The sequence below is a fragment of the Pongo pygmaeus genome, chromosome 6, assembly GCF_028885625.2.
Source record: "Pongo pygmaeus isolate AG05252 chromosome 6, NHGRI_mPonPyg2-v2.0_pri, whole genome shotgun sequence".
Taxonomy (NCBI): domain Eukaryota; kingdom Metazoa; phylum Chordata; class Mammalia; order Primates; family Hominidae; genus Pongo; species Pongo pygmaeus.
The window spans coordinates 59,861,533-59,882,821 of NC_072379.2; the positions used below are offsets into that span (position 1 = coordinate 59,861,533).

Genomic DNA, 21,289 nt, shown 5'->3' on the forward strand with positions numbered 1-21,289 from the left:
GTCTCGGCTTTCAATATGCCTTCCTCACTAAGCTTAATCATTTCTAGCTTTTGATTTAAAGTAAGCTTTTGATTTAAAGTAAAGTGATTCTTTTACTGGAACACTCAAGAGGCCATTGTAGGGTTATTAATTGGCTTAATGTCAATATTGTTGTGTCTCAAGGAATGCGGAGGCCCAAGAGAGGGAGAGATATGGAGGAAGGTATAGGGTTGGTAGAGCAGTCAGAACACACACATTTATGGATTACAGTCGCTGTCTTATATGGGTGCTGTTTGTGATGTCCCAAAGTAATTATAATAGTAACTTCAAAGATCACCATAACATATATAATAATAATGAAAAAGTTTGAAATATTGTGAGAATCACCAAAATGTGACAGAGACATGAAGTGAGCACATGCTTTTGGAAAAATGGCGCCCATAGATTTGCTTGATGCAGGCCTGGTTGCCACAAATCTTCAATTTGTTAAAAAATGCAATATCTGGGAAGCACAAAGATGTATGCCTGTTAAAGGTTTTAAAGAAGCCACTTTTTTTAAAGAGAAAACTTTTAAGACGCTTTACAGATAGAAGACAATAAGTATTTGTTGACTAAATGGTCAAGTTGGAGTGAGCAGATTTTATAATTTTATTCTACTAACCACCACCAGCAATTTTATTTTTGATGCTTGTAGATGGACAGTGGTGCCAATGTCTATTCTGCCTTGTTTTTTTGTTTCGTTTGTTTTTTCCTGCCAAAGGACGGTGCTTAGAAATTCCCATTCTTCCTTGTAGTGGGGAAAATTTGTCACCCCAAGGATATGAATTAGGTAGAAAAGTAATGTAAGAGCCAATCACAACGCGCGCTCCGGAGCGGCTCCAGACTGGCTTGTCCCGGACGACTGGCGGAAGATGAGACTTCGGTACCTCCGTTCAATCGGACAAAGAAGGCCATAATAGTCCAGGACAAGAGAAAAATCCTTGTGGGTTAAACTGCGGTGGGACTGACTGTTACGCAGAAGGCGTAATCGCAAAACTTCTATACACTCTGTGTCACGGACACATTATTTTCTGGAATCCTGGAGAAACGATCAGCAGTTGTGATGGCACCAGTACCAAAAATGGCTGTAAGGCGCTTCGGCCGCTGGATCAGGTGACGCAGCATCAGGTGACGCAGCCTCAGTCCGCCCCCTTCCCACCAGTGGCTCCTCCTCCTGCTTCCCGGCGTAGCGGTGGGCGTGGCTTGCCCACAGGTTCTTTCTTCTGGGGCCGGGAAAACCGAGGAATACACATGCGCAGTTGGACCCCTCAGGCCCTTCGTGTCCCTTCCCACCCATCTCCCCGCCCCGGCCGTCTGGGCGGGGCTGGGCCGACAGTCCAGCTGCAGCTCGCTGGAGATTCAGTGACTTCCTTGTTGTGAGCCCCGGCCCGGCAGTGTCCCGACTCGTAGCCCCGCTTTTCTTATCCGGGCCGCTAGCCTGAGTCTAGGTCGCAGCCGCAGCTCCACCCCGTCGGTCACCTTTTCAGCGCAGGTCCTTTCCCCGCACGCCCTGCGCTCCCTAACATGCCCAACCCCAGCAGCACCTCCTCTCCCTACCCCCTCCCTGAGGAAATTAGGAACCTGTTGGCAGGTAAAGAGCGGGAAGGCGGCGGTAATGCTGTTGGGGCGGGGGCGAGGGAACGGTGAGCCGGTGGGGACAGTAGCATTCAGAGCCCTTATCCTCCCTCCCCGCGCTTCCCACGTCTTCTAGGCAGTGGGGTCGGCACAGGGAGGAGAGAAGAGGGATTGTTTTGTCTCAGAAAGGGAGTGGACGTGTATCTTGAAATTTGGTGCGGGGATGGTGGCGAAGCCCTTTTTGGTGATCTACACAAATGGGATCAGGACGTTTCTGTGTGCATTGTGAAGACGGTGTGTGTGTGTGTGTGTGTGTGTGTGAGTGACAGAAGGGCGGGGGAGGAAGAGTGGAAGAGGGAGAGAGAATGATAATGATAATGAATGCTGCGTGAGCAGGCAGAAGGGAGCAGAAGTCAAATAAGTAGTTCTTGGGTGGTCTGGCCAATGGAGGTAGAGGATGTAGAGATGCAAAGAGCTGTCAGAGCCACAGGTGTTAGGGGTTATGGGGTGAAAGAGTTTGTCATTTCTAAAACTCTCGTTTTTCTTAAACATTCAGCTCACTCACGTTTAAGACTTTTGAAGAAGGTCTGGTTCTCGAATGGCCACTTGTCCCCAGCCTCAGTAATATATTAAAGCAGAAAAGGAAGGATATGTTAAAGTTCTACTTCCTGTGTGACACGATGAAAGTACTTCATCTTTGTACCCTTATCTTCCCTTTTTCAGTTTTACATTACCATTTATAGGAACTTGTTTTAGGAGCTAAAAACGTGGTTCTTCAGTAGCATTATGAATCCACTACTAGTTCATTAATTTACTGGATATGGAGGTGTGTATGTTCACTAAGAACCAATAAAAATTTATATTTCTGTACAAGGTAGAAAATATATGTTTTTAAGGTAGCACAAATCTTACCTACCTTAATGTTCTGGAATTTCAACCATCATTTATTTTGTCTTATGTACGTAAGAATTCTGGAAACTGAATTTTGATTTTTAGTTTTAGATGTCTATAAAATATTTATCTCTCAGTATTGTTCATGAATAACTAGATTACAGATTGCTTATTCTAACTCTTAAAAAGCAATGTCATCTAAAATGTGACATTTGAAATAATAAGTTACTCCTATAGCAATGTGAGTCCAAATCTCCTAATATTCTGTCATTCAATTTTGGTGTTTGGCATTATTAATATGGTAGGGAAATTAAAACTAAGTGTATGAATGTAGACTTATGTTTGTATGATTATGGTACAGTATGTTGAATGCATTTGTGGTGGGATAGTCTTTCACTCTAAGAAATGCTTGTTGTCATTAAAGGGTACCACTAAGGGAAATAGTTAAAGAAGTCTAAAGACTGATTTCAGGCAGCTTTATTACATCACATGACTACTGATTTTGTTTTACTACACTTAACATTTTTTGTTTTTACAATGCTGGAATTGTTTGTTCAGAATATTATTGTAGTAACCAGTGAAGAAAAATGTTTATCATTATTCCAAAAATAGATGAAACCATTTTCAGGATATTCTATGTCTGTATTTTTGAATTTAAGAAATAACATATAGACCTCTGGGTGCATGTTTTAAAGCTTGGGACCTCCCATAGTACAGTTTGTTATTTGGATCCATAATCATAAATCACAGATAATATGATATGTAGGTCATGAGAACCTTTATTCTCTTATCCCCATAGATCACAAGTATTTCATGTGGCCCTTATTTGTGTAATTTAACTAAAAACTCAAAATTACATATTTAAATTGTCTGCCAGTGCTGACATCCAATATATTTCTGCTTTCTCTCTTTAGTCAGGTAATATACTAGCATAACATCTGAAATTATTTTAAAGTCATTTTATTGACATTTGCACTATTTTATATTATTAAAGCAAATCACATATTAAAACACACATGAAGTATTAAAAAATGTTACAATTAAAACTTTTGGAATTGGAAATTTGGATTACATTTTATTTTCAGAGGATATTTTCAAGAAGTATGGAAGTGAGTTGGGGCGTATTTATATTTAAAGAAATTTAACAAATCAGTGTTTTTCAGGTTTTAAAAACACTTATTTGGAAAGTTGCTAACATTTTATGTTTGACTGTAATTAAAATCTTTTTTGAGGTAGAGAAGGCTTCAAAAATAGATGCTGTCAGCAATTATTTCATGTATTTCATCTAAAAATATTGTTAGCATTGTACATGATTCTTTTCATAATTCAAGTGTATTGGGTAATAGTATATGACTAGATTTAGAGTAACTAACATAGAAGTATTTATATTGGTTTGAATATTAGAGATATTGCTGGCTTATTTAGTATATTTCTTTGAAACTGAGGAGATATTGGTAATGGTGTTGTAGTTAACAGTTGAGTGCTCTTAGAATGCATGGTACTATGCTAGAATTCTAAGGTAGAGAAGATAAGGAACTAAACTTTTCAGTGGTTTAAAGTCCTGTGTTTTTAGAAAGAAGCATATATAATCAAAAGATAATGACTGTTAAAATAATGTTGCTTAGATGTATCTGTTAGTGTTCCATATGCCTATTATCTAAATCATTATATGTCATATGTACTGTTTGAAATTTCACCTGCTTAAAAGGGATAGGTACTCAAGTGCATTCTTATTTATTATTTTTCTTTCTCTTTATTTTTCTGTCTGATTATGGCAGTTCTATGCTATACTTTCAACATTTGTTCCCTCTCCCTTTTTCCTTCCCCTATAAAAACCATTCCATAGAAATGTAAAAAAAAAAAAAAAAAAAAAGAGGTTGTTATTGTTAACTCACATGTGTTGTGTAAAGATACCATTGAAAAAGTGGCTATCTAGTTTGATTTTTAGTTATATTTTCTGTGGAGTCAGTCTTGAAGACCTATGCTTTTTATAAAATGTTGATTATTCTTTTGGTTATATGAACAGAAAAGGATTTACAGAATTTCGTTGTTGAAAGCAAATTTTGAGCTGCCATATGCATTACAGGCAACCTTTGATTTTTTTCTTTTCTACAACAATGGAAGAACAGGTTTAGCCTGGATAATTGAAATCAAAGGACAATCCCAAATCTTGTCCATTTAATCTTCTCTCACATCCAAATATTTTGACTAGGACTAGCAGCAAGAATAATCTTGATTTATGTGATTTTTTTTTTTTCTCTAGGCAGGCAAGAAAGTAAGAGGAACTAGAACCACTTCCCTCCAACCTCCTTCATTTGTTTAATCGCCCTTTAAATAATGGTTTGTTAGTGGCTTGCAATCAGATCTTCTCATTCATCCTCATTCATTTGTTTTAGGACAACAGATTTTAAAAGGAAAGCTCTAAGAAGATGTTATTTTCTGTTTACTAAATTAGCAAATGAAACCATTGTTAAAAGAAGAAAATAGTGATTGTTAGTGCTCTGAAAAATCAAACCAAACCAAACAAACAATAAATAAGTGACCTTGAGGTTTTGTTCACATGGCACTCTTGATTAGAAATACCACATTTTCCCTACTGGGAATTTTTAGAACATTAAAAAATTTTTTCCCACACATTATGTGTGAAGATAATCAGTATGTTTAGGGGACTTTGATTATCTTCACACATCGATTATAATGTGTGAATATTTTTTTCACACAATATTATTTAGGGTATATAATCAGTCCCCTAAAGGGATTCTTGTAGGGGCACTAGGTGAAGAGTGCAATTTATTTGAAATAGAGGCAGAATTTTTTCAATGCCGAGTATATTACGGTTTAATTTCCACCTTTCCAAAGTTCCATTTATAATTTGGTCAACATTTTGGTTTTATTTTTCCTATGAGAATTATTTATGGTGTATCTAGTGTCCCATAACTTCCTTCTGGGACATTGGCTGAGTATGTAAAGGGAAGAGTGCCACCTACTGAGTCACCAATAGTCACCTACCTCTTTAGCACCTGGATTTTCCTATGGAGCAAGAACAAGCCTGCTCCGTTTGGGCAGCAATCACTAAAGAGCATAAAGTTGATATGAGAACATTTAATCTCAAAATGAAATCTATTGTACCTCCAAGATATTCTTTTCTAGAAATAGGAATATATGTAAATTAAGGGACTAGAGGTTTACAGAGTTTTTTGTATGGGCTAAATAATATAGATGAATTAAGATGTGATGTTAGGAAAATTATTTGCCTATTTTAAGTATATAATGTCCTGCTTTTTCTTGGGAGGAGATCTTTTGGCATGGCTGTCCATTGAAAGTATTTTCGTCTCATTACTATATAAGGCTCTTGATACTATGTACAGTTTTTATAGCTACCCAATCCAAATTATCATTGGTTTTCTTCAAAAACAAGAATCTAAACATATTAAAAAATTAGCATTATATGAAAAATTTGCAAATGGGCTTATTGCTCCTGTTACCAGCATTAAAGTATTACTAGAAAGAAGGTAGACACAACAGAGTAGGAAAAGCTCCTGGTGATTTGAAACACAGTTTAGTTGTCTCTCATAAATTTCAGATTAAGTGTCATATATGGGTGATAAAAGTGGCATAGGCTAGATTTCATATACTCATGATTCACTTAGTTTGTCTTTTTCAATTAAAGCTAAGTCTCTTTTTCATTCCACTGAGTTTACATTTCTTTTTCAATCACATTCTGAACACATTACAATAGATGCTGCCTAAAAGTGAATATAGTATAAATCTCAGACTAATGTGTTATTCACTGTGGCTTCTTTGAAAATATGTAGTAAAAAGATTTTGATTATTGTAAGGTGCTATTTATCAAGAGTCATCTTTTAGGGTTGAAAGATGTTCAGCCCTACCTTTAAACAGCCCAGCTTTCTATCAAAATACATCATTTAGCTTCCCAAAGTCAATTTTGGAAATTTTGTCCAATGATTGGATTGTAAGACTCTGGTATGTTTTACCCATTGTACCATGAGAGCTCTTGTGCCAGTTCATGTCACCTTTTCCATGTTTGAAAGCCACAGTTCATCTGTAACCTGTAAAAGTGCTAAGTAATCAGGGAAGGACATCAGTTAGAACAATCAATAACTTTTCGATTAGTCATTTTCCAACTTTGGGCATTTGGCTCTGTTGATTTGCATGTGCCCGGTTTAATTGATTTTTACGTTTATCAGTACCTGTTTGGTCAGAGCCATACCCTGCTTTAACAGAGAAGAGAATGTCTTTTTTTTTTTTTTTCCTGACGGCAGCTTACATTCTAGGCTAGGATCCCTATCATATTAAGTTTGGTGACAGCACATCTCAATGAAAGCAGACAGAAATCTGGCCCAATTCACAATGTAGAGAGAGATGTGGAATTAAGTTAGAAAGGCCATGGGGGTGCTGTGTGATTAGTTTTACCTTTGTTCTATTGATCTGCGGCTGAGCATATGGTGGTAGATTCAGCCCAATTCTTGCGCCCTCCCCCTCCCCCATACAATTCAGGCCGTCACGGAGGCTGAGTGTGTGTATATGCATGGGCCAGGAGGTATAGGGTGGTTGGAGGACTAGGCAGGAAGAGGAGGTGTTACCTTTGTGACTTGTTTTTAACCTCCAGTATGCAAGCCCTATTCTAGGCTGTTTGATAGTCGGGGGTGGTGAGGACAAGTGGCCAAACTGCTTTTCAAGAGTGGGAACCTGTGCTAGATAGTACATCCAGAAGCTGAGAGTTATTTTATCATTTGCAAAAAAATTTAAACTGTTCTGACCCGGTGTAGTTCCACCTTTTCACTATGTGATCTGTGTAGAAGTTGTCAGAAAGCAGTTAGTGTGTGTGTTAGATACTTGTCCCAACCACTTGCGACTCTAGGGAAAGGTGGGGTGGCTGTTTTTTAGGAGGTCTATATGTTAAAAGGGGGAAAAAAGGAAAATTGGAGTACTATTCAGTGATTTGGTGTGCTTGCCTCTTAGGGGTCTCCATGGCAATTGAGAGATTTCTAACTTAAACTGTTCAAGATTGCTGAGCCAGTATACGTCAACTTTTAATTTTGTTTTCAGACCTTAACATTTATCGAGAGAGCAGTTGTAAATCTGATCTTTTCAGAGGCCTTCTCCCCCAGATCCTTACAGCTGTGCCGTGAGATAAGGTTTACTCTTGACAGTGTTAACGTGTAATAGGAGCTAAAATCCCATCACATTTACTTTCACCAGGATAACTTTTTCCTGCTGATGACTTGGGCTGGGGTGGAGGCTGATGGAGATAGGGGTAATTCTGGGGTTAAATGCAAGCAGTGCAGACTCTGCAGTCTGTTTGGCTGCCGGCCCGGAGGCAGGAGATGGGGGTGGGTGGGGGTAGTTATTAGACCTGGTAGTTAAACCCTTTCCCCGCGGGCGCGCAGTGGGCCTCCCACGCTTCTCTCCCGCGGCCAGTATGCATGAGAGTGTGAGTTGAGCCCCTGCCTCCGAGGAAGAATTCTAAAAACCGGTCTAAGAGTTGAGCGAGGGAGGCTGACCTTTTCTTGTAATCAAATTACTGCGTTTCCCTGAATTACGGGCAGTCAGGAATGGTGAAATCTACATATTAACCGAGGAACACGACCCTCAAAGGAAGGTAGAAGAGGGCTAACGCTCTTGCTAGTTTACTGTGCTTGCTAGTTTACCGTTTGCAGGGCTATTTAGAGCACAATAAGAAGCTTCAAATGTCTTCTCCAACCAGCCAGAGGAACACTTGATTCGCCCAAGACTTTTATTGCTTGCTTTTGAAATATTACCCTGGCTCTGAGCTACAAAGCCACAGATCCAGCCCCATTTGTCTGGCGAGGGCTCTGCCCCAGACCCGACTCTCCATGCTCACTGCTCCGCCTGAGAGGAACCCTGGGGTTTAACGCTGAAGTGCGTTTCTCGGAGGGCAGAGCTGGAGCATCTCGCAGCCCTACAACTTCTTTGCGGCGCTCGGTCTGACTTTGCGTTGCGAGATCAGGATCGGTGTGTTGCTCAGACACCGGCCGAAGGCCACCAGCACGTCTAGGAGTCTCCTGTGCCTGGAAGAGGCTGGTTTCATTCGATTCTAAAAGAAACGGGTAAAGTGTAGATTTTAAGAGATAGCCTAGATTTCAAAAGCTTAAAAACCAACCAATCTGTGGACAATCAACAAACTAAAATTATTTCGGGAACCGCTTCCAGTTTAAAGTTTTTTCTTTTTTTTTTTTTTCTTTTTTTTAGCAAAGCAGTTTCTACTCTCTCCACATCACCTTTGAGAAATAATCACGAAAAAGTCACTGTTTATTAAGTAATTATAGTTGCTTTAAACCTTTTCTGGGAAAAGCTTAGGAATGAGTATATTAAAAAAGGCTACTCTGAAAAAAAAAAAGACCATATCCAATCTCTGAATTTCTGCCATCCTTGAAAAATACCGATTCTTCCTACAGTCCCACACTCTTTCAAAAAATACTTTGTCATAAAATAGTAACATGGATCAGTATTTTAAAAACATGTTTGGGGGCGTTAGAGAGCACTATGTAGAGTATTTATTGCAGCCTTTTTTTTTTTTTTTCTGAGTTTTTATAAAACTGAAGTGACCTTTTAAATAAAAAAACTCTTGGGGGCAATTCATTGTTATTACTTCCAGAGATAGAAAATAGGTTGTTTGTTTAAACTTGGATTGTATAATGAAAATATAAAATAGGCAATTAAATACTCATGGAAGAGGGAATTGAAGGCAAACATTGAGTGAAAATAACATTAAGCAGGCTATTCCCCAGTCATTGGGCCAGTGATTCTTCCTATTGAGTCTGGTTGGAAGAAGAATCAGCAGTAGGAATGTTGCTTCTTCCCTTATTCCACTTTCTTGCAAAAGTTACTGTAGTGATCTCAGGGGAGCCAGTGATCTTTTCCATTTCAACTAATATCGAAATATCCAAAGGTTGCTTGCTCTTCTGGGCACAAAATTTAAAGCTTTTAGAGCAACAAGCTTCTTCATAAGTTTTGTTATTTTGAATTCACTTTAGAAGTCTGTGTCTAATTTGCACTGGTACTAGATTATGTTTCTATGTCCCCCACATCAAAATATAACTCAAAGAAAGAGAAGCTCTGACATTTGCTTTCATTTCATTTTGATACTTATTTTTTAATACATTAGTTGTTAATATAACTCAAGGAAAGAGAAGCTGTGACATTTGCTTTCATTTCATTTTGATACTGAAATTTTTAACACATTAGTTGTTAATAGACTTCAAACCATAAGCTATTTTTTAAAATTATTACAGTATTCTTAATTCTTTTACTTGTCATATTGACTTAGTGAAAAATTACCTTTACACATTTATTATGAATATATAAAAGTTTAATCAGCTTTCCTCATTGGATCAAGATACTTTTGTAATCAAGAATTACAAACATTCTATCACATATACTAGGTTTTAAATGGTTAATTGTAAGTACAGTTGAGAGATTATTAGATTACTATACTACTTTAAACTATTTATACGTAATATTGTTTTGATGCTATACAAAGTAAAGGAAAAAGAAAGCTAAACATATATCCCTTCCATATGAAATAATCAGTGATTTATAGCCGTGCCTACTTAAACATCTTTTAATGATATCCTCCATATTAGATATTTCAAAATGAGGTGTGAAATTCTGAAAATAAAATTAAAATTGCACAGTATTTCATGAATAATAAGAATGGAACTAGTATAAAAATTAAACCTGTAAGGACTTGTTGGAATTTTACACTAGAGAGAACCAGACAGCACTGTAATTTAGAAGTTTACTAAAATTAAAAAAAGAGGCTATGAGGGAATGTTACATGAAGCCACAGAAATCTTGTTTCTTGGTGACTATATTTTTATATAGTGGAAGAACTTATGTTTGTACTTCTTCCTTAAGAAATATTTCAGTTGGTAATACCAAGGCAAGAAGCAAGAGCTCACAAAACTACACAGCTGGTTATCTTTTTTATTTGAGGGTAGTCAGAATGAGTGCATAGGTAGGAAGGAGGAGGGCTTGATTTGGGAATCTTGGCTAGAAAAGTGGATTTACTTTTTCCTTTAAAGCATTACATGTTGGATATACCTGAAAACTGATTATACTAGGGAAAACAGACCCTTGCCAGAGACATTAGCTTATATTGACACAATAATATGAATGACATTTTCACACAGGAACTTACAAAATACTAGAAAATGATATTAACAGATGCATAAAAGCTTGGTGCTTGCTTCCACATAAAGAATTTTTTTTATGGGGCACCATAGTTTATTAAACTTGTGTGCTTCTTCCTTGTTTAATGATGCCAAACATCCAAATAGTATTTGCTGTGGTAAGCATAAGTAGAACATACAAATTTTATTAGCTAAATGGTGAACAGATTTGTTCAACTTAGTATTTGAAACACACTTCAACTGTTATGCTTTGGAATGATAATTAACTATAACAAATTGTACAGGCATTAACACTTATATGTAGAAACAATCATTGTCCTATTTATCTTCACAAAACCTTTATTTCTTATAATTTGTATCCTGTTTCTTATATTGCATGGTTTAGATGTTGAAACATTTGTAGCAGACATACTGAAAGGAGAAAATTTATCCAAGAAAGCAAAGGAAAAGAGAGAATCCCTTATTAAGAAGATAAAAGATGTAAAGTCTATGTAAGTCACTTACCTTTTGTTTACTGATTTCTTACATAGAAGCAGTTTTGTAACTAACATTTTAATAAGAAATCGATTATTATGGAGTTAAATTTTTCATGTTCTAGTTTAATTGATGTTAAGTATTTTTGAAGGGCAAAAAATAGATTTCCACTATATAGTTTTTAAACACAGATACGCTTATCATAATACCCTTCTTGATTATGTATTTTTCTGAGCATTCTAGCAGAGTTCAACTGTTTATTTTGATTATCTGAGGGTATATTTCGTTTAAATGACAAGACAAAGGTGGATTGAGGATTTTAATATACAGAAAATACCTGACACTGAAGAAAGAGAATTCTTTTAATTGTTACTACTTTAAATGAATAAATGTAATATATTTACATGTCATAGGTATTAAAGATATATCTTCATTTTACTACTGTACTTAGATCTTTAAAAATTATTTTATTTGAAATTTTTAAGCATTTTGGAATTGTCATTTCAGGACAGGAATTAGTTTTTTCTAATGTATGTCTAGGTGTGTATTTTTAATTTAGATTTTGGATTTTAATTATTGTTACTGATTAGACCTTGTTTTGATTTTTCAACCTCATTTAAAAATATAATGTTCTTTATTTTGTAGCTATCTTCAGGAATTTCGAGACAAAGGTAAGTTTTCATGTTTGGCAAACTTAAAAATTTTTTTCCTCTGTGGAGATTTTCAATAGGATAATCTAACACATACTGAAATTTGATAGTTGGAATTAAAATTTAGATTTCCGTAATGTATACTTAGACCTTCAAGATGAGAGTGCTAGCTCCCCCTGCTGAGAAGAAAATTATAAAGTATATCCAGAATTTACTCTGCACAGTCTTTTGATGCAGAAATCTTAGGCATTTAACATTCTTAGGTTTTGTGTTTCTTGGAGTACATTGTGGCAGAAATTTGTTAGGAAAGGTAAAAACGTGCAATTACACATGGAATAACTTGGTGAAGCAGAGGTGAGATACTAACCCACTGCCATTTAACACTGCAGAGATTATTTTATAGTGGTGGTGGGAGAAGGGCCTGTGACTGAGTGCTCAAAGGTAATGTTTTTGAAGGATGTTTTGAAAACAGTATAAATTTTTGTTTGAGAACAAACAATAAAATCTTTTTCAAGTGAAAGTTTTTATTTTCCTTGTGGTTATTTTGATATGAATACATAGGGGCCATAGACATTTTTTAAAGAAGGGAATTCAGTTTCATTTTTTTTGAAATATGTGAGAATGCTGATAACCTGATTGTCTCCCTCTAGATTTGAGAGACAGCTGCTTAGCAGACTGAAAACCAGATCAGGAAAGGTATAGGAACTTCCTACTACTTTATATATTCAGTTCTTTAAGGGAAAATGGGTGTGGCCCTTACTTCCATGATACTTATTCATAGGTTATGACATACAGCTTGTGGATGCTGGTGTGAGGGTTACAATATGAGGTTAGTTAACCTCCATGGAGCTAGGTTCTGGGTTTGAGGAAGACACACAGTATGGCATCTTCTAACTGAAGATAGCAGATCCCAGAGTAAATCATATTTGTGCCAACTGGTAAGTGAGAAGGTGGTAACAGTTTCAATAAACAAAGGACTTAACCAGACAAACCTAAAATCAATTAAAAGGAAGTCACAGTTTATTTTCACATTAGATCATCAAGATTGGTATGATTGAAGGGAATGAGAAGAGATTTTTTTTTTTCATATTAAGATTTTTAACACTTAAAGAAATGAGCAGGAAACTATTCCCTGTAAGTGCCCACTTTTTTTTGTGCTCTACAAGAAATCCTAAACTATGGGTTTAATTATGCTACATTTTGTTTAGACGAATGTAGAAATGAATTTATGCGTTTTAATTACGATAACTTTTATTATATAGTATACTTTATGGAAGAATATTAGATATCAGATTCTGCCTCTCTTAAAAGGCATATTATTTCCAGTGATTATTGAACTTGCATTGTGCTTTGTGGCTTAATTATTTGTACATTTAAAATTTTTAAGCTAAAAAAGCATGATATGAAGTAATTGTGTAATTGCATGTGGATCAGTAATAGTGTAGAAACTTTCCCTTTGGTATTTTGTTTTAGAATTCGTTCAGGTGTGTGGATATTAAAATTACATTACTGAGATACATTTTTTTGTCTCTAAAGAGAATGGAAATTTATATGGTATTTGATAGAAATTGAAAAATGAGCATAAAATGGAGTTCAAATAGCATAGAATTTAGAGATTGCTCATAATCATTTTCCTCTGAATAAGTCATTTGTAGTTCAATACTGCTGTATTGAGTTAACTAATCACGAAGAGTGCCTGTTCAGAAGTAAGCCTGTGGATGAATTAGATGTATACCTTGGAGAAATATGAGCTGAGTACTTTTATGCCATTGTATACTCAAAGTGTATTCAGCTTTGTTCTAAAAAGACTATTCCTGTACTTTGTTAGACATAGTAAAGGGTACAGACCTAATAGTTGCAAAGTAATTATTCAATATATAGTACATCTCTTTTTAAAAATAGGAATTTATTTTCAGGTCTCCACATTAAGTAAATTCAATTCTAAGTATGTTTTGGTGGTGTTGCCTTTTCTCCACCTTACATTTTCCCTTTGAGGTTTTGGATTATCTTTATCCAAGGAGGTCTGGGCAGAATTCCTTTTGGCTGTTTTCCCGTCCTTTCTCTTCCTTCTTGTCTCTCTCTCTTTCTCTAGTCAATGTAGGGTCACATTGTGAACATAACCTTTTTCTTCCTTTTTACCTTTACACCCTTATTTTATTTACATACATGCATATATGTATTTTAAATGACAGTTAAGTATCATTTTGATGTCACTATTGGGGGGAAAAAAAGGACCAGGTAGAGAATTCTTAAATAAAAAGAGTTAATTCAGATTTATTCATATTTAATAAGTCGGTTATTAATTTCTCTAATGCACACAGATGTGTATCATCCTTCCTTACTTCCTTCACAAATCCTTCCCTTCTACTCTAGATAATCTCCCATCCTGAGATTTAACAATACAGATTTTACAGTTTGAGGTATTTCTTTTTTTTAATTATTATACTTTAAGTTCTAGGGTACACGTGCACAACATACAGGTTTGTTACATATGTATACATGTGCCATGTTGGTGTGCTGCACCCATTAACTCATCATTTACATTAGGTATATCTCCTAATGCTATCCCTCCCCGCCCCCACCACCCCACAACAGGCCCCGGTGGATGATGTCCCCCTTCCTGTATCCAAGTGTTCTCATTTTTCAATTCCCACCTATGAGTGAGAACATGCGATGTTTGGTTTTTTGTCCTCGTGATAGTTTGCTGAGAAGACAGGGTCTCACTCTGCGTCTCAGGCTGGAGTGCAGTGGCACCATCTTGGTTCAGTGCAACCTCCGCCTTCCATGCTCAAATGATCCTTCCACCTCAGCCTCTGGAGTAGATGGAACTGTAGGTGCTTGCCTCCATGCCCAGCGAATTTTTTTTTTTTTTTTTTTTTTGGTAAAAACGGGGTTTTGCCACGTGTCACAGGCTGGTCTCGAGTTCCTGGGCTCAAGAGATCAGCTGCCTCAGCCTCCCAAAGTGATGGATTACAGGCATGAGCCACCATGCCTGGCTGTCAATTCGTAAAATTTAAAATTAATTGAGTTGATATGGTAGTTGAAACACTACGCTGCATAGATCTTAGGAGATTTTTTTGGTATTTCCATTTTTTTGGGTGAGAATAGTTTACACTGGTTGAAACTCGTTTTATTACAGTGGCTTCTAGATATTGAAGCTTGTGTATTAAGCTAATTTTTCAGTTGTTTATATTCATTTCCATAGAAAGCTATTGTTTTAAAACTTTCTTTTTCATTTATTAAAATTCTTCTTTTATCCTTATATGTGCAAGTCTTGATTCCCCTATTGAGGAGATCTGACAAATTGCAGCTTTAGAATAATTATCAGCTGATTTTCTAAATTCCTTAATTTTACTTGTACTTAGGAAAGATTTGAATCTAATCAGCTAGAACACTTCTTGCTTAGTCTAGTCCTTGTTATTCATTTGAAATATTGCGTGTTTTATCTGGAACAGATAGTGCCTTCTTATATCCTTCAAAGTATTGTACGGGACAGAATAACCTAGTTTCTTTTTTTCTTTTCTTTTTCTGAGATAGGATCTCACTCTGTCATCCAGGCTGGAGTGGAGTGGTGTGATCATGACTCACTGCAGCCTCAGCCTCCCCCAGCTCCTTTGGGAGGCTAAGGTGATCCTTTTTCCATTTAGCCTCCTGAGTAGCTGGGACTATAGGTACGCTGCCTGTGTATTGTATTTTTTTGTAGAAATGGGTTTTTGCCATGTTGCCCAGGCTGATCTTGAACTCCTGGGCTCAAGAGATCCACCCGCTTCGGCCTCCCAAAGTGCTGGGACTTACAGGCGTGAGTCACCATGCTCGGCCGACAGAATAACCTAGTTTCTAACCTTAGTTTTTTACTTGCAATATTGCCTCATACTATAAAGTATCCTCCCGAATTTAGGCTTCATGCACTGGAATTATGCTATGTGATTATTTCAGCATTGTTCTCTATCACATAACAAGGTCATAGTTCTCTTAATTGACTTGAAATAATTATTTTTGCAATGAGAATATATTACTATTTAGTAAATACTGTTATTGACTAATAAGTAGAATTTTCTAATACTGTATATATTAAGTACATGATAAAAAAATTTTGGCTATAGTTGTGTCTTGATCATGTATTAGTCTCGGTTTTCTCCAGAGATGATTTAGGTGTGATTACTTTCTTTATAGAATGATGTACTGAAATAAGATAATGTGAAAGTACCTAGTAGGTGTTCAATAAATATTAATGCATATTCTCAAGATTCAACTTCATTTGTCAAGATTTAAGTTAATCTTGATTCATACATTCAGTTTTCAAACAGTTTGCGGGAAAATTATCAATTATTAAAAGAAGGGCATATTTATTAGCATTAGTCAAATGTTTCATGAGTTTTTTTTTCAAATTTGTAAAATGTTAGTGTCTACATTTTTTTTTTTTTTTTTTTGAGATGGAGTCTTACTCTCTTGCACCCAGGCTGGAGTGTAGTGGCGCGGTCTCTGCTCACTACAACCTCTACCTCCTAGGTTCAAGCGATTCTCCTACCTCAGCCTCCCGAGTAGGATTACAGGCATCCACCACCATGCCCGGCTAATTTTTTGTATTTTTAGGAGAGATGGGGTTTCACCATGTTGGTCAGGCTGGTCTCGAACTCCTGACCTCAGGTAATCTGCCCACCTTGGCCTCCCAAAGTGCCGGGCAGGTGTGGGCCACTGTGCCCGGCCTAGTGTCTACAGTTTTGAAAAAGGGGAATATACTGCTTCAGGTGCTACAGATAAAAGTCTCATTTTCTCCTTTAAAATTTGTTTGCTCTAATTGTAAAAAAAAAAAATAGATTTTGCCTTAAGATTTTATTGATATTGTTAAATATGCATAGATTTACTTAGAAAGCAGTTTCCTTTGACCTTCTCACTCATGCTATTTCTTAAGTTTATTAATGGACTAAGAATAGCAGAATAAGAATAGCAGAAAAGTCTGAAGTTTGGATGATGTTTAATTTCCTTTTTTTACCCTTCCTAACATAGTGTGTTTTCTGTTGAACGATAACTCCACAGTGAAATCTGAGGAAATAATTCACAGCTTTTTCCTTCCACCACCTACCCCCACCATTGTACAAATGTCTTAAGCATGTTTGAAATGATGGGACCTGTAGTAGTAGAAGTATATTTCACAGGCAGTGCTTGAAAAATGGTTTTTTCTTATTTTAAAGCTCTGCCCCAGTTTTGTGCCAGAAGTTGTCTTTAGTATTTGCATGCCCTCCTATTGTAGAAGAATTATGAGGAGAATCTTCTTTTCAGTAACCTAGATCCTTCAAAGCCTTAAGAATGAAACTTTTCCTGAAGAAATGACAAGTTAAATGCTTAATTATGTATATTTAGCTATATATTATTACTTGAAAAATTAGACAAGTGAACTATGTAGAGAATTAGAAATTAATTTATTTTCACTAGAGTAATTTTTCCCCGTTTGTCTTTCAGTAAGAAGGAATGGTTATCACTCAGATTTTAGGTACAGGTTTAATAGTATCCCTTATCTAAAGTTCTTGGGACCAGAAGTGTTTCGGATTTTGGATTTTGGGACATTTGCGTATATATAATGAGCTATCTTGGGGACGGAACCTAAGTGTAGACACTAAATTCATTTATGTTTCATATACACCTTGTAATTTTGTGCATGAACTAAAGTTTGCGTACATTGAACCATCAGAAAGCAATGATGTTAGGCATGGAATTTTCCACTTGTGTTGTCATGTTGACACTCAAAAAGTTTTGGATTTTGGAGCATTTTGGAGTTCTGTTGATTTAGGGATGTTCAAGCTGTATGTTACTTCATTTCCTGTTTACCTGATTGTGTTTAAAATGGACTGTTTTGAAAAAACAAGCAAAAAATTGGGTAAATCAGCTTCAATGGTTGTAGAGATTATGACTGTTCAGTTGTTGTTGGGCTACATCTCTAGGCATTTGGGAAAATGTTAATTGATAATGAACCATATCAAAAAGAATGGCTAATAGTAATTTGATCCCAGCTAGTATAAATTTAAAAATGTTTTTCAGAAAAATATTCTGCTGTAGTATGATTAAACCTTGAGTTTGTTGTAATGTTTGTTACTACTGAAATTATAGGAAGGTAAGTCTTGGATCATTGTCTTTTATTCTGTTAACTTTGTATCGTTAATTAAACTTTTGAAAGTTGTGGGATAAATCAAATGCTTTTCTAGGGAAACAAGAAACAGTATTAATGAGCAACAACCCCGTAATTATCCTTGTGAGTACATAACAGGGACACATTCATGTCTTTTCTTTGTGCAATAACTTTTACAAAGAAGTATTTTTAAATTGATCATTAATTTTATGACCACAGAAATGAGATGCAAAATTTATGCTATTGTCAGTGGCACAGGCTCACAGCACCACTGACATTATGTGTGATTGTAATAGAATGGCTGCCAACTAATGATTCTATAGACATTTCATTTGAGCGTGCTTTTCTTTAGATGTGTGATTAGCTGTAATGCTTTCATTTATGTCTGTAAATTATATTGGATATGTTTACCCGATGCCTATTGTTGATTTGGAGTTCAGTTTTGTATTACATAAATGCAAGTTGAACCTTTTTTTTTTTTTTTTAATTTATAGAAGTCTTTGCAGGTATAACTACAAATACTCAGCCCCTGGGGAGGAAAAATGCTTTGCACTACTCAACAGTAACCCCTGCGTTCAGTTAAAACTCCTTATAAGACAGCAGCTTTTACTCTTTATTGGGTGGAAAAAAAATTAGGGGGGAGGAAAAGGGATGGACCATCACTGGAACAATGGTAAGATGAAGAAGACCATCTTGAAAAATGATGTGTCCTTTCAACTTAATGCAGGTTAAAAGGGGCTATCCCTGTATATATAGCATATAGATTCTGTGCTCTCTGAGTTAATTCAAAGGATTATGGGGAGAAAAAAATAAGGAAGAAATGAAGCCAGTAGCAGTACTTAATTCATTTTGTCTTAGGTAAATATAAACATCACACTGATTAAAAAAAAAAATACTTGCAATGAGCTGCAATTCTTAGAATGGGTAAGTTGAAGACAATTTCATTTTAATATATAACCCAAAAGTGTTTTATTTTTATTTTTATTTTGATTTTTTGAGACGGAGTCTCACTCTGTTGCCCAGGCTGGAGTGCAGTGGCATAATCTTGGCCCACTGCAGTGGCATGATCTTGGCTCACCGCCTCCCGGGTTCAAGCAGTTCTCCTTGCCTTAGCCTCCTGAGTAGCTGGGATTACAGGTGCCTGCCATCATGCCCGGCTAACTTTTGTATATTTAGTGGAGACGAGGTTTTGCCATGTTGGCCAGGCTGGTCTCAAACTCCTGAGCTCAGGTGATCCACCTGCCTTGGTCTCCCACAGTGCTGGGATTACAGGCGTGAGCCATTGCACCCAGCCTATTTTTTTAAATAAAAACCGAAACCATGACTTTCTATAAAAGTCAAAACCATGACTTTCATAAAAACCAAACCATGAAAGACTCTCAGGTCTTTCACCTGTTAGTGATCAGTTTGTGTAGAATAAATACTCTTTACTCAGATATTATTGAGTTTATAGCTTTAATAATGAACTGTTGATATGTATGTATATATTTATACATATTCATTGAATATAGGATGGTGTTTGCATTTGTGTGTATGTATGTGTATATAAATGCATATATACACACATATATATATGCACACATAATGATGGATGTTATCAAAGGATAAGAAACTACTTCTAATTTTAAAAACTAAGTTTTAATTTTTTCTGTTTACTTCCACATAGAATTTAATATAATTTAAGCCTGAATATCTGAATTTTTTTCAAAATCTTTGCTATATATTATTTGGTTTTACTGTTCTTTTTAAATAGTCATAATAGCAAAATATGCCACATGCTAAGTTCTAGTAATGTTTTTGAAGTATCCTAATACTTTTTTTTGCAGCAAGATTTTTTTTGTGTGAGATATGCAATATTCTTAGAAAATTCATACCACAAAAATTCTTAATTTCATTAAGAATGTAAAGATACTCTTAACAACTAAAAGTAACTGAGAATTTCTTGATCCCTACTGGTACATATTCCATGAACTGTCGTAACATGATCAAAACATGTTTACTAGCACTTTATGAAGTTCCTTCCTACCTTATATTTGAAATCAGAGCACTCTTCTTTTGTTAAAAAAAAATTTTTTTAGAGATGGGGTCTTGGTCTGTTGCCCAGGCTGGAATACAGTGGTGCAGTTATAGCTCACTGCAGCCTCAACTCCTGGGCTCAAGCGGTCCTCCCACAGATGTGACTATAGGTGCAGGCCACCACGCCTGGCTAATTGTTTTTATTTTTATTTAGAGATGTGGTCTCGCTATGTTGCCTAGCCTGGTGTCTAATTCCTGGCCACAAGCGATCTTCTGGCCTCAAGCATGCTGAGTAGCTGAGATTACAGGCGTGAGCACTGCCACCAGCCTAGCACTCTTCTTTTCATAAGAGAAATATTGTGAGAGATCATTGAGTGTTCTGAAAAGGACTTTGAACATCTCAAAAGAAAGAGAAATTAAGTTCCAAAGAATGAGTAGTACTTATGTGTTCCTTAGAATTTTAACTGTGGGAGTAACATCACCATATTTACTGTACCTAGTAGTAGAATCCCTAAGGATGACAATATAGCCATCTCTATGTTCTGCCCTTATCGTCTTAATGAGAGATGTCTCTGATGACAATTGCTCATGAAGTGGCAAAATTATAAGGAAATAGGAATATGTATTTTTAAAAAATTATTTGGACAGTGTTGTCTTGAGAGAGGCTATTTTCTCTACCAAAAATGTGGTAACAGATAGGGTGACACCCATCAAATGTGTCAGAGGACACAGATACCCTTTTGGAGAGACAAGTAGCATTAATCTGGATCTGCCAGGAACTGTGGTTCAAAAGTAATACTGTAGGCACTCTGTGGTTCCTATCGGAATTTTCCTTGTGCTTTAAGGGTAATCCCTGAGGTGGCAGTTTTTCTGTCAGGTAACTTGAATTCAACAGTCAAATACTTAATATAGAATTAAGCATACATTTTTCTTTGTTGTGAAGTCTGGGTGAGAAATGAATGCTTATGTGTAACTGGGCTAGCAGATATTTGTGTTTTTTTAAAAAAATTATTTTAAATGATTATATGGAAAAAATTGAAACCACAAGATCTTGTGGAGATTAATTAGCCTAAAATAGAAAAATCAATCAAAAAATCAATCAACGAACCTAGGATTTGAAAATCAAGTAGGAAACTGGCCAGAACATTAAAAAATAATAACATACCATTGAATGAAACTGAAAGTGTCTAGTTTGTAAATTACCCTTACTTGAATTTAAAAAGATTATGAAAATTTTAAAGCAGTTTTTTTCTATAAAAGATTTGTGCTCTGGAAAATGCAGCAGATTATTTTTAATCCTCTCTAATCCTGTGATTTTATACAAAATATTCATACAGCTTCAAATTATTAGTTTCTCATCATAA

At 36.0% G+C, this 21,289-nt stretch overlaps 1 protein-coding gene across 3 annotated transcripts in view; it reads left to right on the forward strand.

Moving 5' to 3' along the window:
- SKAP2 (src kinase associated phosphoprotein 2) overlaps nucleotides 1–21,289 on the forward strand; it is a 274,043-nt gene that overhangs the window by 74,278 nt on the left and 178,476 nt on the right. The window contains exons 1-3 of one of the 3 annotated variants that reach the window (XM_054495186.2): nucleotides 1,263–1,609; nucleotides 11,047–11,152; nucleotides 11,781–11,806. In XM_054495186.2, coding sequence (XP_054351161.1) covers nucleotides 1,543–1,609; nucleotides 11,047–11,152; nucleotides 11,781–11,806 — 199 coding nt within the window. In that variant the 5' untranslated portion in view covers nucleotides 1,263–1,542. Of the gene's footprint in view, nucleotides 1–1,262; nucleotides 1,610–8,403; nucleotides 8,577–11,046; nucleotides 11,153–11,780; nucleotides 11,807–21,289 lie in introns of those variants that run through there. The other 2 variants (XM_063667456.1, XM_063667455.1) reach the window with 2 other exon arrangements.